The 17,013-nt window shown below is 46.8% G+C and overlaps 1 protein-coding gene and 1 non-coding gene across 3 annotated transcripts in view; both read right to left on the bottom strand.

The window, feature by feature from the left end:
- Positions 1-1,021: 1,021 nt before the first annotated feature.
- On the bottom strand, positions 1,022-1,103 carry trnas-aga (transfer RNA serine (anticodon AGA)). Its single transcript has one exon. It is a non-coding gene; the product is annotated as a tRNA-Ser (tRNA).
- Positions 1,104-2,080: 977 nt separating this feature from the next.
- The window catches only part of tmeff2a (transmembrane protein with EGF-like and two follistatin-like domains 2a), an 85,687-nt gene continuing 70,754 nt past the window's right edge, over positions 2,081-17,013 (bottom strand). The window contains exons 6-10 of one of the 2 annotated variants that reach the window (XM_019872905.1): positions 10,957-11,105; positions 8,997-9,044; positions 7,804-7,912; positions 3,107-3,265; positions 2,081-2,281 (exon numbers count right to left, since the gene is read on the bottom strand). In XM_019872905.1, coding sequence (XP_019728464.1) covers positions 2,185-2,281; positions 3,107-3,265; positions 7,804-7,912; positions 8,997-9,044; positions 10,957-11,105 — 562 coding nt within the window. In that variant the 3' untranslated portion in view covers positions 2,081-2,184. The remainder of the gene's footprint in view (positions 2,282-3,106; positions 3,266-7,803; positions 7,913-8,996; positions 9,045-10,956; positions 11,106-17,013) is intronic. The other variant, XM_019872906.1, reaches the window with a different exon arrangement.

The raw sequence follows: 17,013 nt of genomic DNA, 5'->3' as shown, positions 1-17,013 counted from the left end.
ACTTAAACGTGGCCTTGGCAAGCTCGCATGTGTGTGTGTGTGTGTGTGTGTTTTTCCGGTCGTATCAATCATAAAAGCCAATAGAGCTCTTTGCAATGAGGGAAGCTTTGCCGTCTTGTTTATTGCTGTTATTTGATGCGTTGCGACGATACGCTCACTCTAAGTGCCAAAACATCCATTCTCAAGCATGAAGGGGCAATCTTTTCCCCCAACTGGATACTGGATGGCTTACAATTTGGTGATGGCAAAATCAATATGTGGCCTCTACTGGCCAATCGTTCTTCGCCATAGTTTTCAAAGTATGGAGCGCCCCCCCCCCCCTCCTCCAAAAAAAGAAGAAAAAAAATGCAACATCTCATCATCTAGGTCCTTTTGTTGGGAGCAGTCACCATGTCCATTGTTGTGGTTTTCGCTTTGTCGGTTGTGCGGCGAGCAGAGTTGGCCAGAAAATGCAGAGGAAATTCCAGCCTGTGTGGTGTCCTCGCCAATATCCGCCGCAGCGACACCGTCCCACTTGGAGGGAAACTGCAACACATTTTCAAAACAACACTTGTCGGTCTAAAAAAAATACCCTTCATTCTACTGTATTAGTACTTGTTAGGTTGCTCAAACGGTATATATTCTTTCGTAGATGATTTTTATAATTTTAAGCTTTTGCATATGTAAGTCAGAATCAGATTTTTTGGCCAAGTATGTAAAACATAAAAAGAATTTACTCTCGCAGTGTCAATCCGTCCAGAGGAACACAAGTAAAACAATGACCAACAGAGGGAGACAGAACGCGAAATTGGATGTTTGTCGATGTGTGCTGTTCTTGGCTGGCGACCTGGTCGGAGCAATACAAAAAGAAAAAATGAAGAACGAGATGACACTGATTCATGCTTTGATACCTTTTGGAGGCCTGTTCAATATTGAACGCCGATTCAGTGCTTGATCACTTGGAACGGGGTTCAGCAGCTCACCCATAGTATTGTCTCTTGAGCACAAAAGTAGACTAGTGGAAATTCGTAAAACGGTTCGACGTTGTCGGCAGGATTCGAACCTGCGCGGGGAGACCCCAATGGATTTCTAGTCCATCGCCTTAACCACTCGGCCACGACAACTGCTGCTGTGTTATAATGGCACCCTCTTCTGGTCCTAGGAAAAAATATTACAGTCGTTTCCAAAATGTGACCACCGTGCTAAATTTGCTTGACACGGGGTGATTCGAACAGCATGACTTCTGGAGCCTCGTCTTAATTAGCATCGGAGCACCCGACTTTGAACTTTCCCAATTTATGGTGCTGGCGGCCATGTTTGAAATGGAAGATTTTCCTCTTCCAACAGATGCCCGATGCAGTCACTTGGGTACATCTCAAAATATATGCACAGCTTGTATTGACGCAACATGAAAGTAAAGAGCCACAGCGCTTCGGTTCATGATATAAATTATTTATTTACATTTACAGAAAAAAAAAGAAAATGACTCCATCAAGACAACGTAGTAATAACTCATGGAACCCAAGATACTGTAGCTGAAGTCATTGTCACAACCAAAGAAGAAGAAGAAGAGCTCTAGAATAACATTGTGACCTCCGTGGTCTCCTATAACACAAGGTGCAAGGCATCACGTGTAGCATCCCCCCCACCCCCACCCACCAAATGGGAAATAAGAAAATCCTCAATTAAAGTCCCCTTACCCTGCTTTGCACTACTCCCAATTTGCTGCTTTGCCCCCTCGCCTACAAATGACAGACATTGGCTAACCCGCATCTACCAAAACTCACACTTCTAATTTACACTCACACGTACATACGCACATTCAGTATTCTCAGCCCCCCCCCCGCGCCCCCCCATGCTGTTTCCCGTCCAAGGTCTCACGGTGCTCTCTGGCAAAACCTTTAAAGTGACGCTGTCCTCCACATTCTCCATGTATGTGAGTCTCACGGTCAACTGATGCGCCAGCTCTGTCTTTTCTCGGAGCTCCTCGTCCTCCAACGGGTATTCGTGGGAGGACGTACCGGCCGAGAGAGTGTGTGAGAGAGAGAGAGAAGAGAGAGAGAGGGCCCAGCCACTACGGGGAAGCAGATCCTACATTTTGGGGGGTGGGGGGGGTTGCTCTAAAAAGTGTGTGTGGACGGTCGGGGGGGCACATTTAATAAGACAAGCCTTCCGTAAAGCGGACGGCCATTCAGTCCGACAGGCTCAGATAAGTCGAGTGGAGGCGCGCATGGTGTTCTCGGAGCTGAAGTGGACATTGTTTTGCTTCTGCCGGTTGATCCTGTTGGAGCGAGGGCACTTCCTGCGTGGGGGAACCACAGAGAAAAAAAAAACCCTTATCAGTAAGGAATCGCCATCCATCCATAACTTTTATCCTCAGCAGGGGCAAGGGCGTGCTGGAGCCTATCCCAGCCGTCTTCGCACAGCAGGCGGGGTACGCCCTCAACTGGTCGCCAGCCAATCGCAGGGCACGCATAGACAAACAACCATCACACCTACGGCCAATTTTACGGAGGTTTCTCAGCCAAGACGAGAGGGGCTTGGCCCAGTAGCAGCCAAAACAAAAGTGGCGGGAGGAGAGAAGAATGAGGATCGAATGTTTTTACTGATTGCTTGAATTGAGGTTGTGCATACTTGTCACGGCATGTGTGCGGCGGGCGGACGAGTCAGGATGTGTAAGCAATGGATGCTATTACTGCTAAAGCAGAGTGCAAATTCATTCACTTAAACAAGTTCGGCGCACTTGAAAAAAGACAAGTGCCTCTACTTTGCAGCGTACTGAGAGTCACTAGGCAACAAGGCTCGTTATGATCATATCCTAGCAGTAGTCAGTGTTATTATTATTATTTTTTTGGGGGCGTGGGATATATTTTCCCTCTTTACTGCTTTCACCCTTCACAAGTGCTCATCTTATTAGGCTGACTTCAGGTGCAATAAATTGTCAGTCACACAGATGACTCTCATCGAAGCGTTTGGGATCAGACGTGCTTGCATCTGTGTTTGCATACACAGAGGAAAGCACACAAACACGATGACCTTTCGGGTCAAAGTCCCTTTGTGCGACCGGAGTCCCCCGCCTCGGCTCATTAGTAAGGCTCAGCGCTTCGGGTATGAGCGCATGACTCACCTCGTAATGCAGAGCACCACCACACAGATGATGACCACCTGCAGGGCTCCGATGATGGAGGCGATGAGAACGTAGTGCAGTTTGCCAGAGCCCGGGACCACGTAGAGCACGTTGTACTCTTTGGTGTCGCACTGGGGTCCGCTGAAACCTGAGTGGCAACTGCAACGCAAGCCAATAAAAAATGTTTAGTGCGGAAGAAGCGCATGGCTGCCAGACAAAAAAAAATTGTATGTCGTTTTAGAACGTGATAGATTTTGAGTACAGACACACGATTGGGGGTGGATGGATTTGTAGCAGCCAACTGTACGTCATCCGCAAAGGGGAGATCTTGCAGTTCCTCATAAATGTATTTAGCGCAAGATGTTCTACAGGGAATGACGAGAGCCGCTTTGAACGGCCCGCAACCAAGTCGGCTGTGTTTACTCCCACAATGGCGCAAACCCCTATTTCTCGCGCACAGTTAACATCGCACTTTGCACTTGACTCGCACTGGGCACGAAAATAGGGCCCCATGGTGTTATAGTGTGATTTTGAATTTTTTTTCTGGTGTGTCAGCAATACGCTTCTATAGTTTAGCAAGTCACATTCAATTGAATAGCTTAGAGTCGGCCTTGTTTCTATTTGATGGACTCTGTGGAGGAAACGGGGGCAAGGCAAATCCGTGGCAAAGACAAGGACGAGCAAGCACATTATACAAAGAAACGGAAAAAAAAAATCAGATTTTTCTCCGGGTTTTGTCCCTCTACTCATCCTAATTTCTTGTTAGGTGGAATATAATCAATGCAAAACATGGCGATGAGAGTGCGCAAACGAGCCGCTTCACAGTTTGAGCTTGTCTTGTTATCAGTGAAAGCGACAACCGCCATTGAACTATAGATCAAAACATCGGTTGAAGGTCGCAACGGTGGGGAATAGCAGCACGCTGCATAAATCTGGCCTTGTAATTGCGTATTGCGGGTGGGGGAAACCGTTTGACAAGCTCGATGCATTGTGATGCAGATGTGAATGATTCTAACGCTAGCACGATTCATACATTATAACAATCGATCAAATAACGTAATTCCTCTGAAGTCAACATTTGTTTTTGTGGTGGGGAAAAAAAAGTAATTTTAAAGCTATTGTCGGATCTGTGAAATAATTTGCTAATTATTTGTGTCTTTGATTGTTTGTTTTATGATGCAGATACAATTTTTTGGTATAAGAGTGACGACGCGTGTTCCGATTTACGGACACATTTGGATGATGTCGGTGGATCCACGTCGTAAACCAAAGTATTGACGATGATAAATTGGACACGATTGAGTCAACTGACAGGGCACCCCCCTACCCCCCCCCTTTTTTGTGGCTGCTCTCGCGAGCATAGTGACTACATCAAACGACGCAACAAGAAAAAAACAACAGCAGCCACACAAGAACCGTGGTGACGCTTCTCTGGGCTGAGGTCGGTGTGCAGCACTGACGAGGGTGGCCATTTTCTGCTTTCTGCAACGGCGTTCAATGCAGTCGTCAAATATATGCCGCGACAGACAGAGGGAGACAGAGCCCAATCTGGATGAGGAGCTAAATGCTCCCCCACCTTTTATCGCCCTGCCTGTCTGCGTCGCCATCTCGTCTTCCACTTAGCCGCCTTCTGGCTGCGGCAGTCTCAGGGGGGATTGTTACCCGGCAAACAACAGTGGGTCCTTGTTTGGTACAAAACGCACACAGTCACAGTTGTCAGTGTTCACCCTCCATCTCGCAGAGTGAGGCGAACGTTTCAACCTTGCCGTATTTTGGGGGGGAGAGGGGGGGTTCACATTGGGATACAAAAATGTTGATTCCCGCGACCAGCAGGGGGCAGCAAAGATCTTTGAGCACGCAGCTCTTGCAACAACAGCACAAAAGTCAGTCTCGACAAGCAGGGGAGGAAAGCAGAAGTGGGGGGGGGGGGAGATAGTAGTTGAGAGAGACGCCCAGACCCGCTGGCTGCTGCTCCACTATCAGGCTGTAAATGATGGAAGTGTTAGCCGTACAATTACACATTCCCTCTGCGTGCTTGTTGTTGCGCTTCCGTGTTCGTTTCTCATTGTGCTTTTATGCAGACTGGAAGTCTCCGGTGTCTGCGCTCAAGTGTTATTTTTGTGTCACGCAGAGAATAATGTGCAGTTGCACACGCAGGCTCATTAGTGCCGGTGTCACTGCTGCTGCCAAAAAATGGGCGAGTTAGTGCTGATTTTGGGCTTAATCACTAATGAGGACCAAACACTCGAAGCTGCGCTAAATACATGACCTTTGAATACTGGTCATTATATTAAAACTCAAATGCACTCAAAGGCGATGGAATATCGGAATTTTACATTGCACCTGCTTGTGGGGAGGGTTTGGTCACCGGGGTGACTAGCCACCCATCAAGTGTGACATTAGAGAACAAAGACAATTGTGTTTTACCCGCCGACTAGAGATTCTAATTCTCCGTCCGAAAATGTGTCTGAGCAATTCTGAATTCGGTTGTATATGATGTCACAATTTGTTTGATTTACGTAACCCCGCCCCCTGCACTGACTTTCTCCGGCCATGACTTGGCAGCTCGCCTGGGTAAAGGCCAGCCACTTTCAAGCCACGGCCAGTCTACACCGTCTGGAGCGGTCACCACAAAGCCAAAAGGTAAGCGGAGCTGCAGGGAGTTTTCTTGGATGCGCAGATTAGCGATAGCTGCCTCACAGCGCATGCGTTGGTGCCGTGAGGAATCAGTCAAACTCAGTCTGTGATCACAATTTTAATTTATACTAATCCTATCTCAAGCCATCTTTCCCCATTGAAATGAATGCAAATGCCATTAATCTGTTCCAAAAACACGAAGTTATCAAACATTTCAAAATTAGTTTGGCGGTAAATTTCATTTGGAAATGTCAGTAAACATCTTGCAGCCTGTTTTGGAAGATTTGTTCACGATGCCCAACTGCTGTTTGTTGGCAAATGAGTTGAGTTCACTGCTACCATACAGTATTCGTAACTCAAATGTTTGTTTGCATGTCAAAGCAAAAAAAAAAAAAAAAACACAAGCAAAAACGGGCTTGAACAGTGCTTTTTCATCATTCTCGGCTGAAGCCGCCTGTCTTGTTGGACACCATAGCCCCGCCCACAGGCATTATGGTAACAAAGGCTCTGCTCTCTCTTGGTCCAGCAGTGTTCGGGGCAGGTGTATGGTCACTCAATTAAACGAGACAGGACCGCTCCCGCAAAACAGCAAAAGAAGAAACGGGCCGCTCAAACTTTTAAGATGCCTAGGAAGTGTTTGAAATTGTAAAAAAAAAAAAAAAATCCATAGTATTTCTCAGCATATATTTGGGCTTTTTGTTGTTGTTCAGAGCCCAAACAAAATGTGGATATAGGAATGCAGCGGCATCACATTAGCGTCTCCTCGGGCAAGAAACAAAGCCTCCCAGGTAAGTCAAACTTGCTCGCTAGCCAAAACAAAAGCCAATTGCAAAAATAGCCATCCAAGCTGAATCATCCAAGTTAAACCGTGTCCGCCGGCACTCACATTATGCGCGAGTGCATTGTGTACGCACGCGCCGCAAATGGATGTCCCCAAGAAAGAAAAGAAGGCATCCGAGGATTTCGAGTGCTCCACTCAAATACATTCAGAGAGTTGGAGCCGAGTCTTCTTTACCATTCTAAATCGGGACTCTGTTACTTTCTTGTTTGTTTATTTGTTCGTTTTTTTTCTGATGTGAATTACGTGCCGCCAAACAGGCGCATCAAAGAAAAGGCTTTTGAATGGGGTCTTCAAGGGCAGGCGAGGAGGTCAAACACTGCGAAGTCCCTGGGGATGCCGAAACCCCCGACGGCAGCATCCCAAAGAGTCTTTCCACCAATTTTCCAAGTTTTTTTTCCTTCTTCTTTCATCTTCTTTCTCAAACTGCTTTATTACAACAAAGCGTATGAGGGAAAAGTGGTTCGGGTTGCGCGACTGTCCGTGTTTTATGTTATGTGTTGTGTTTATTATTTTACTTGATGTTAACTGTTTTGTTAAGCGCTTTGTTACAGCTGCAGCTGTTGTGAAAGCGCGATATAAATCAGGATGTATTGTATTGTATTGATTTTTTCTTTTTTTTTTTTTTTTTTTGAGAAGGGGGGGGGGGCAACGGGTGAGACTGCCAGAGCCGTAGCACCAAACAAATAAACAAAGCCGTGAAAATGTACTTGGCCGCTAACCCAAGACTGTTGAACGAGTGGATTCTAAATTCTCTTTGGCTCAGCGACGCCAACAACGCAGCTGCCAAAAATGGCTCCTTCTTATTGATGACGAGTCGACGCGACATCACAATATTTACCATCGGAGGTCGTGTAAACGTAACATGAGCAATACAAATTTTGCCCGAATTCATGCAAGGCAATATGCATGGTTTTAATACAAAGCCAATTCCAGTGGAGTCGGGACGGTGTGTTCAACAGAAATAAAAAAAAAAAAAAAAGAATGCAGCGATTTTAAAAGAATGACAGCAACTAAAAATCATGCTGTAAATACACACATTCTGCATTTGTACTCTCTTCAGACGTTGTGTGAATGTGGAACGTTAAGTGTCATCGGGACGCTGCCGTGAAGGTCAACGAGGCTGCCGGGTTTTTTTTTTCTCTTCTCGACACACCTTCGACGCGGCCACCACGTGTGAATGGAATGCACAGCGGCGGTGCGCGGGTGCGCGTGCGTGTACCTGCATGAGGGCTGGGCAGGTATACTGGGGAACTGACACTCCCCATGAACGCAATAGTTCTTGTAGAGATCCGGACACGGGGTGTACAGGCCATCTGCCTGTCCGTTTCCTGACGAGAGAAAGAGAGAAAATGGAGCCTTCGTCATAATGCGTGCAAGTAACACACCAACCCACCGCGTATGTTTGAAGCCATGAGTACCGTGCAGGCAATCAATGTCAGACACAAGTCGTATACACGCATGTAGCACGGACCGGAACGCCTCTTATGTGCGTCGTACATTTGTAACGCAGATGTAGCATATTTGCTATCCTGTGAAAAACGCCGATGTCCATTTTTTAAAAAATGTCAACGATAATGGAATGTGCGGAACACAGACACGCCATGAACGTAAAACATTCGAGGGAAAAAAAAAACCGTGACAAAACTGGACAGACGTGTCACAGGACAGTGACGATACGTTAATCGTGTAACACACGAGACGCGTCTGGAACATGCCACAGAAATAATGCACGCGAACACACTCCTGTATTTGCATGTCAAAGACAGATGGCACATTGTGTGACAAGCGCGATGAATGCGTGACATGGGTGAATGTTACACGTGTGCAATGCATGTGTCGCCAATGCAACAAAAGTGTCACGCACGTCGCACATCTGTTGCATGTGCAGCGTGTTAACATGCCATACTCTTGCCATTACAGTATTTCGCAAATGATTAGTTTTGTGTGTGTGTGTATGTGTGTGTGTGTGTAGACACACACACACACACACACACACACACACACTGTTTAGCACCGGTTAGCCTAACAGGGCGGAGGTGCAGGGTTCGATTCCCTTGTGGAGTTTGCGTGTTCTCCCTGTGCCTGCGTGGGATTTCTCCGGGTACTCTGGTTTCCTCCCGCGTTCCAAAAACATGTGCGGCAGGCTAATGGAACACTCAAAATGATCCCTAGGCGTGATTGTGAGCGCGGATGGTTGTTTGTCTATGCGTGCCCTGCGACTGGCTGGCAACCAGTTCAGGGTGTCACCGCCCGCTGCCCGAAAACGGCTGGGATAGGCTCCAGCATGCCTGAGGATCAACCGGACCAGCTAATGGATGGATGGCTGATAGAGATCCATATACTGCAGAATGAAGATCACATTTGGCATGGCACAGTTGGTTGGCATACGCGACAAACATCATGCGCACTTACCGGTGATGTCGGTGGGCGCGAAATGTCCGTCTCCGCCTTTGTTCCCATCTGGAAAAAGGCCAGAGCAAGCCATTGATCCCAGGCCAAAACCTCTGGCCCGAGCCATTAGCAAATACACGTTTGAACAAATGCCACAGTGGGAAGCCCGAGAATTCGGTGTGATTTCACCTCAGCAAAAGGGCGCACGGAGCAAGCGCACCTGCCACTTAATGCATATCAATGTGGACGCTGCCTTTGAGTCTCAAAGTTTCTCTTTTTTTTTTTTTTTTTTTTAAACGCCGTACAAAAGGCTGGAAAGGAGAAGCGTCTGAGGGGATGGAAGATAAGAGCTTTATTGCTGCTGCTGCTGCTCCTTGGAAAATAAATAGCAAAACAACCACTTTCCACTCATTCTCAGTATATTGCGCGCTGTTTTCTTTTCAAAGGCCAAGACTTTGTATTCCCACCGTCACTGGACCAAAGTATTTTGTGCATTTTCACAGCAATGGCGGACGCTGTTTCTCTTGCTTCCCCTTGATTGCAACAAACCGCATCAAGTGCATCGTCATCCGGCGAGTTATTCTGCCCCAAAGCGTGTTATGCGCGTGGCATTCCAGCCGTTGAACTCTGGTCCCCAAAGCACGTTAATGGCTGATTGCGCGGTCCCCGATTACTTCTTAAAGCTCTCATCTACAGTCCCTAATCAATTGTCCCGAAATGCCCCGCGGAGGCGACACGGACGCTTGCCCAATTGTTCCGGAAAGCACACATGGCAGCGCCTAGCGCCAATTTCAACAGTCAGAGTGACCCCAAGTGTCGACAAATTAAAATCCAGCAGGATCGTTCCCCCCGCCCCCGCAAAAACAAACAAAAAAAAAACAGCACACTTTTAAATTCAACCACATGGAATAGGAGGGGAAAAAAAAGCATCACTTCATGGGTTTTAACCACGCTGATTAATAAAACGTGTCAATGCCTGGAACGTTAACAAAACAAACACGGAATCCAAATGGAAGACATTAGACTAAAAGGTAATTAATGGTCGGTAATGCCGTCACGAGACGCCAGCTAAGCGTATGTCGGGGGTGGCAGATTAGCGTTGCAGACGTTTCCGTACTGTGATTAGCGCAAACGTGTTGTCGAGTGGATGGAGGTGCGGGAGCTGCCAAGCGGGCGGCAATGGCAGCTCCTGCAAATGGGGGTGGGAGGGGAGTGGGGGGAGATATAACGTGGTCACGATGCACACCCCAAAAATAGTTTAATATCAATATGGATTTTTTTTTTGCTGTTATTTGGCAGAAAAGATTTGATCTGAACCATTAATTATGACAAAAATATGCAATAGCAGCTCAATATTTTTTCACTAATCAATACTCATGGTCAGTCAACGTTTGCTCTTTTGGTATTCCGGATGTTTCCGAAATGGGAATTTTGACTCGAACTTGAATATTGACCTCACGTAAACATCAGTCGTTGAAAGCCTTTTGTACAACTGTGCATGACGCCGTGGGAGGGAGGCTAATGGGCAGAGGCAGCCCCTTCAGCAGAGCCCAGCCTTAAGGGGGGGGGGGGGCACATGATCGTCATAGCCAACATTGACATGACCGAAACAAAGACGCCTTCTTGAGTACGTCGACGCCGCAGCCGTATTGGATGTGGCAAATTGTGAAGTAAATTGTGAAGATGCTTCAAATTAAATTTCACAAAAACTCACTGGATCAAGACGCAATTCTTGCTTTTCGGTGGTATGAGCTCGTATTTGCCGAATATAAGGCTCGCGTTAAAACCACATACAATATGGACGGATGGGCTGACGTATCGCTTCGACCCGGTTGCACAACAGAACTGACAAGAAAAAGGGAAAGAATCAAATGAAAATGTCCGCAAAGCAGCGGGCGCATCAATTCCAAACTCCCGAAGAACAAGGAAGGCTCAAGTCATTTGTGACATTTTGCAAAGCTGATCGAATCTTGAGTCTGACCTTGGCAGTGGCCCAGGTGCTTGACCTCGATGCGTTCCTGCTTCTGACAGGAGGCCTCCTTCACCTGGCAGGGGTTGTCATAGGAACGGCCATCCGAGGCACACACTGGATTGAAGCTGATGTGGGAACAGTCGATGTTGCACACGCACCTGCCGCAGAGTTACACAACCATTGTTTGTGTCACTCCATTGTATAGGATGTCGAACATCCGTGCCGTGGCTGTTTCATCACCAGATGTTGATTAAAAATGCCCCCCCCCCCCCAAAAAAAGTACACCTTCTTACACCCGAGGGAAAACACACAATTAAGATTTTACTCGGTCGGGACATCGGGGCCGTTCATTGTAATCCCGTTCAAATGATGTTTTGACACATTCGGTGTGGCACAATAGCGAAATAGGTGAAACTTTGCACAAAGAAAAAAAAAACAGGCTGCACAGAAGGCTCGCCCGATAAAAGAGCGCACAATGGAAACAAAGAGATAAGAAGAGCGCACATGTCGCTGCTTCTTGAAAACAGTTCTGAATGGAAAGTACGAACTTGCGGGTGCCGATAATATCCCAGCATTAGCATGCCATGATGCCAAAGAGTTTGTTTACTTCCCTCTACACCGTGACGCTATCTTGATGAGGCTGAAAGTGTATCGTGCACACGCCACAACGGCCGGCTGCCTTTCGAGTGGGGACGACGTCGCCGTCCGTCGTCCACCTTCGGCGACGACGACAGCTGATGCTGACGTTCAATGAGTATTTTGTCGCAAGCTGCAAAACTGGCAAAAATACTCTCACCGTTCATCCACCGACACTCTCGATTTACAGTAAGTAAAAATACAGAAAGAAATGACTGGCTATAAGTAAAAGTGCTGATTAAGCTCTGTCTGTAAATGTCAGAAAGTATACACTGTACAAAATTAAATATCTAGCTAGCTAGCTAGCTAGCTAACTAGCTAGCTTGCTAGCTGTCGATCTACCGGTACTTTAACTTGTACATGTACTTTGTTAACCGCTCAGTTTGAAAAAAGGTACCGAGCCTAGTTTGAAAAAGTGTGTTGCCACAAGTACAGCGAAGTGAAAAACAATCTGTCTATGTTTATAGATCCATAAACATTTTTGTTACCTTCAAATTTTCCAGTACTGTTTTATCTTGAGTTACTTTTGACTCAGTACAGTAAATCAAACCAAAAGGGAGATTTTATCCAAGCTATTAGGAAGTTACTTTTTTTTTTTTTTTTGTCTACCTAAATCATCTCTCAAAATATTTCTTATGTTTTGGACAGGTAAAAAGAGCTCGGGGTCCAAAAAAATGACCCCAAAGGCCGTAAAACATCTTCTTTGTATGTGCTTGACGAAACAAAGAAATTACATTCTCTCAAAAGCTACGTTTTACTATTGCCTTCAAGTTATTTGTAGTTTTTGACCCATAAGATAAAAGGAGCGCATCGCAAAAATAAAATAAATATCAGTTTTGTCATAATTAGCTTTCTTTTTTTTTTCCTTCTCTGAGTTAAAGAACGTCCTACAATGTTTTTAATTATCGGGCTTTAATGTTCCACGCTGTCCTAAATTCCCGTGAGACAGACTGATTAAATTTGTCATTTATTCATTTTGCCCTCATAGGCAATGGCATATTAAAATGCCGTTTGTGCAGCTAAATGTTTGCTCTTCAACAAACATTCAAATGGCCCCTTCGGAGCCTCTAGCGGTGGGTGGGGGGTGGGGGGGGGGCACATGCCTTCCGTTTCTCTCCATGAGACTTGGAGGCCACACGTGAAGCTTCCCTTTCTCACTCAATGGCAGACAATTGCTTCAAGGTCTTCCCCGTGTGACAAAATTGATGATTGAAAATGTCAGCCTGGGCCTCTTTACAGCTCCGAATCCTCAAATGTAATAATAACGATCGCGTTCCCGGGTCAATTTGACCCAGGGTGCTTCGGAATCCATTGTTGCCATCTCCCCGGTAATGCCATCCATCTACTAAGCACTTCAAATTATATGCTTGGGTGAATATTTTCACCTGGAACGAAAATATGCTGAAAGTTTTTCCGTCTTGGGAAAGGCTTGTGAAAGTGGCCACAAATCATACTCCAGGAGGACTTCGGAATAATCTCACCCAAGTAAAAGGAAAAAGTAGTCCTCCAAATAATGACATGAGTAATAGTAAGCATAAATAACGAGATAGCACGTACAACAGCTTCCTCCTCCACGTCACTCTGGAGAGACAGCGATGGGGGAGGAACTTCTCCTGTCAAACGAGCTTCGTGACGGAAGTCGCGGCTGCCCATCACCCGTACGTTCGGCTCGCTGATTTGAGAACCCGACGCAAAGGTTCTAATCAACAGCACCAGTCTGAAGTCTGTCCAACGAACGGCCGTTTCCTGTGTACCTTTCCGTAATAAGAGAAGCGCCCGCGGTGCGGGCCTCCGCTGCGTGTCAGCTTTTATTAGGACTAACTTTGCTGATGGCCTCCGCCAGGCAGATGGTAGACACTGTAATGATAAATCTGTCATTATTCTCACAGCCTTTTGATTTTCTCCCGGCTCTCGCAAAAGGCATTCGGCCGTCTGACACGCACACGAGCAGACAAATATCCTCAGGCGGGCGGCTCCGCAATCGGCCTCGATGATACAGCTCATGTCGATGTTGATTGAAATGGCGGGCGGCAAAGTATGGCGGGATCGCCTTGTGATGATGGATCAGCGCAAGTCAAAGACAACGAGATTGTTGCGGCTTTGTTACGCCTCACGCACATAATGAGCAGAGTCCCGCGAGCCGCCGAAGGAATGAGCGATCCGTCTAAATAAGATCAAGACACCCGACTAACAGCGGAAAGCACCTCATTGTCATTTTAAAATTGCAATGAAAACCGACACGAGACATCATTCGGGAAGACGACAAACAGCGGTCCTGTTTTTGCGCAAGCGCCCTGCACTTGCGGTCCGGACGCAAAGAGGCGAACGTCTCCACAAGTCTCCAGAAATCATCACCAAATGTCACTATGTTGCTCGTCGCCAGCAACAAATCGATGCGATCCCCTTGGCTCCGCCGCCGGTTGGCATGGTAACAGCAACCGCTGAGTTGTGATGTCGCGCAAGCATCAATAATTTTTTATTTTTTATTTTAGCCCTTTTTTTGAAAGATGCCTGGGATTTATATTTGTGAATGTCCCGCATGCTGAAACATCCGTCCTTACATTTTTGCATTTTGCATTTTCAAGGAGTTGCTAACTGAAGGTTTTAGGCCATAATAGTCAACAAAACAAGGTGACAGCAACAGAAAAAAAAAACCATGGCAGCAACGCAACAATTCGATGACTGATTGGTCGGCGTGGCAGTCCTTTTTTACATAAATACAAAAAAAAAAAAAAGAAGGAATCACTTGATGACCAACAGGTGCGGCGCTGGAGGAGAAGCCCTCCAATGCCACCTGTTGGTCACAAACGGAACAGAATCATCACAGTCAACGATGAAACCAAATTTCATCGAACCTCAACAAAAACAGATTCACGACAAGCTGTTGCTTTCATAAAAACGTCAAAATAAACGCAAACCCTGCGCTACGTCGATGAGCGCCCGTCTTCTTCCCGAGGGGCCGCGGTTGGTCAGCGGCCGATGTCTGGCCCACATCCATTTTTAATGCCGACTGCATTGCGTCAACACATCCTAATGCTCCTTGCGCTCACAGTTGAAATGTGTGCAAAACACATGCACACACACCTCGGTCTTGTGAGGTGAAGCTGATTTTTTTTTTTTTTTGGCATTCACACACACACCAGGGAGAAACAAAGCACTACATGAAAGTATGTGTGTGTGTGTGTGTGTGTGAAACGTGTGAAACGCGTCTCTGAGGAGACGGGCTTAGCAGGATGTGTTGTATTGATTAGTTGCCTACGATTATTTCAGTCCCATCAAAGCAGAACCCCCCATCCCCCCCAGCCCCCTCCGAAGCCCAGCAGACTGTCGGCGGGCCTCGGATCGTAAAAGCCACTTTACGCCAGGGCTGGGCAGCCCCAAAGTCACTTTTTGGCGCAGGGGTGTTGGGGAGGGGGCTGAATGGGGAAACATGGCAAATATGCCGTATCCAATCCAATACATCCCGATTTATCGAGCGCTTTCACAACAGCTGCAGCTGTAACAAAGCGCTCTCCAAAACAGTTCACATCAAGTAAAATAATAAACACAACACATCACATCAAAAAACGGACAGTCGTGCAATCTTAACCACTTTTTTGTATGCTGGTATTTTTGGGGGACATGTTCAAGTTCTTTCCCACTGGACGTTGACTGTCAAACTAAACATTATACGAGAAGAATCGCACCTCGATTTCAAACAAGCGCATAACATTGACGAGAGCGATGCAGTTTCAACTCTCTGCGATTGTTCAATAACTCTGCTCACCAAATTTGCACGACATGTTTAAATCAGAGATGGGAGAAAACTTATCGTGGTTCTTTTTTGCTGCTGCTTTTGAATCTGCCCTCATTTTGTTCTCTGGCACATCAGGCGTTCATAGGAACAATAATAATAATAATAATAATTATATGTAATCCACTCTATCCTCAGGAGTGTCGCGGGGGCACCAGAGCCGATCCCAGCCGTTTTCGGGCAGTAGACGGGGGACACCCTGAACCGGTTGACGGCCCGTCGTAGGGCACACAATAGACCAACAAATAAGCATTTGTTAACTTTGTACATAATCCTCATTAAAGTGAAGGGTTGACCCGGAGCCCGATCCGAGCCGACTCCCGGCGAGAGAAGTGGGGTACCCCCTGGAGTGGTTGCCAGTCAATCACAGTTATTATTGTTCTCTAATTCAAAAAAAAAATCCCGAGTTCAAAAGAATTGAGGTCAGTCAAGTGCTGAAGGCTCCCCGCTGCTCGCGTAACATTGAATTGTCTTTGTGACGCTCTCTTCAAATTCTTCTGGCAATGACAGCCCAAAAGGGCGGCTTTTGACAAGCGCCGGTGCTATTTTCAGGATGCGTGAACTCGCCCACGCTCCCAGAGCAAGCGTCCCCGAGCGTCACCGCACATCCACCGACGGCTCCTCCCGGAAAAGCCGGCCTCTCTGTGCGTAATTACAGTTTCGCGCCACAAATGGACCTAAATGGCTTTTGGAGGATACACTATTGATCCTCGAGGTAAATTGCTCATTTTGGTTACGGCTCGTCCCCGGAGTGGAGTGATCTACTGACAGCGGTTGGAAGGATAGCGGGCTGGTGCCGAGGCCTGGTCGGAGCAAACCGACTTCCAGACGGTGAGACAAAATCTTTCAGTGTGGCCGTTCTTCACGCGGACCAAAAGAACCCGACGAAAAGCGTCTTTTACGTTTGTGTGGATTTCATATCTTCACTTTAGCATGGCGTGGATTGGAAGGTTAGCGGGCTGGTGCCGAGGCCTGGTCGGAGCAAACCGACTTCCAGACGGTGAGACAAAATCTTTCAGTGTGGCCGTTCTTCACGCGGACCAAAAGAACCCGACGAAAAGCGTCTTTTACGTTTGTGTGGATTTCATATCTTCACTTTAGCATGGCCAACATCAGCTTCTTTCCGCTCTGACGTCTTTTTCTTCTCTTTTCTGCGCTACTTATTCCATCTATTGTTAAAAAATAAAATACTGTACCCTGCCACGAGAATTCTATTCTCCATTCTATCAAAGTCGAAAGCTGGAAATGGGACAACGCCTGCAACAGCGTCAGAATGCAATGGCGGCCCGTTCCAACACCGGATCGGCTCTCAGTCAATCAATCACGAGGCACAAATAGACAAACAAGCCTTGGCTTTAATTGCGATGTTCTAATAATAATCATCATGTCATCCGATTCGTTTCTTCTCGGATTCCTTTGATCGGGCTCGAGATTTTGCGCGTGATTGGAATTGACCGGAGGACTGTCAACGTTGCATTCGTCAGTGTCTTTGTCTCGTCAAAACGGGCCTGAATTTGGGTTCATTTCACAAGTGGGATGAAAAAACCAACGGCGCTAAATATAGCCACTATAGAAGTAGGGCAAAGGAGTTGTCAGAAACGCGGCCCCCGGGCTATCCATCCATCCATTTACGGCTG

Source organism: Hippocampus comes, unplaced genomic scaffold, assembly GCF_001891065.2.
Source record: "Hippocampus comes isolate QL1 unplaced genomic scaffold, H_comes_QL1_v1.1 scaffold242, whole genome shotgun sequence".
Classification (NCBI taxonomy): Eukaryota; Metazoa; Chordata; class Actinopteri; order Syngnathiformes; family Syngnathidae; genus Hippocampus; species Hippocampus comes.
Note: the sequence above shows the minus strand (reverse complement) of the source record. Positions and strands in the feature narration are given on the sequence as shown.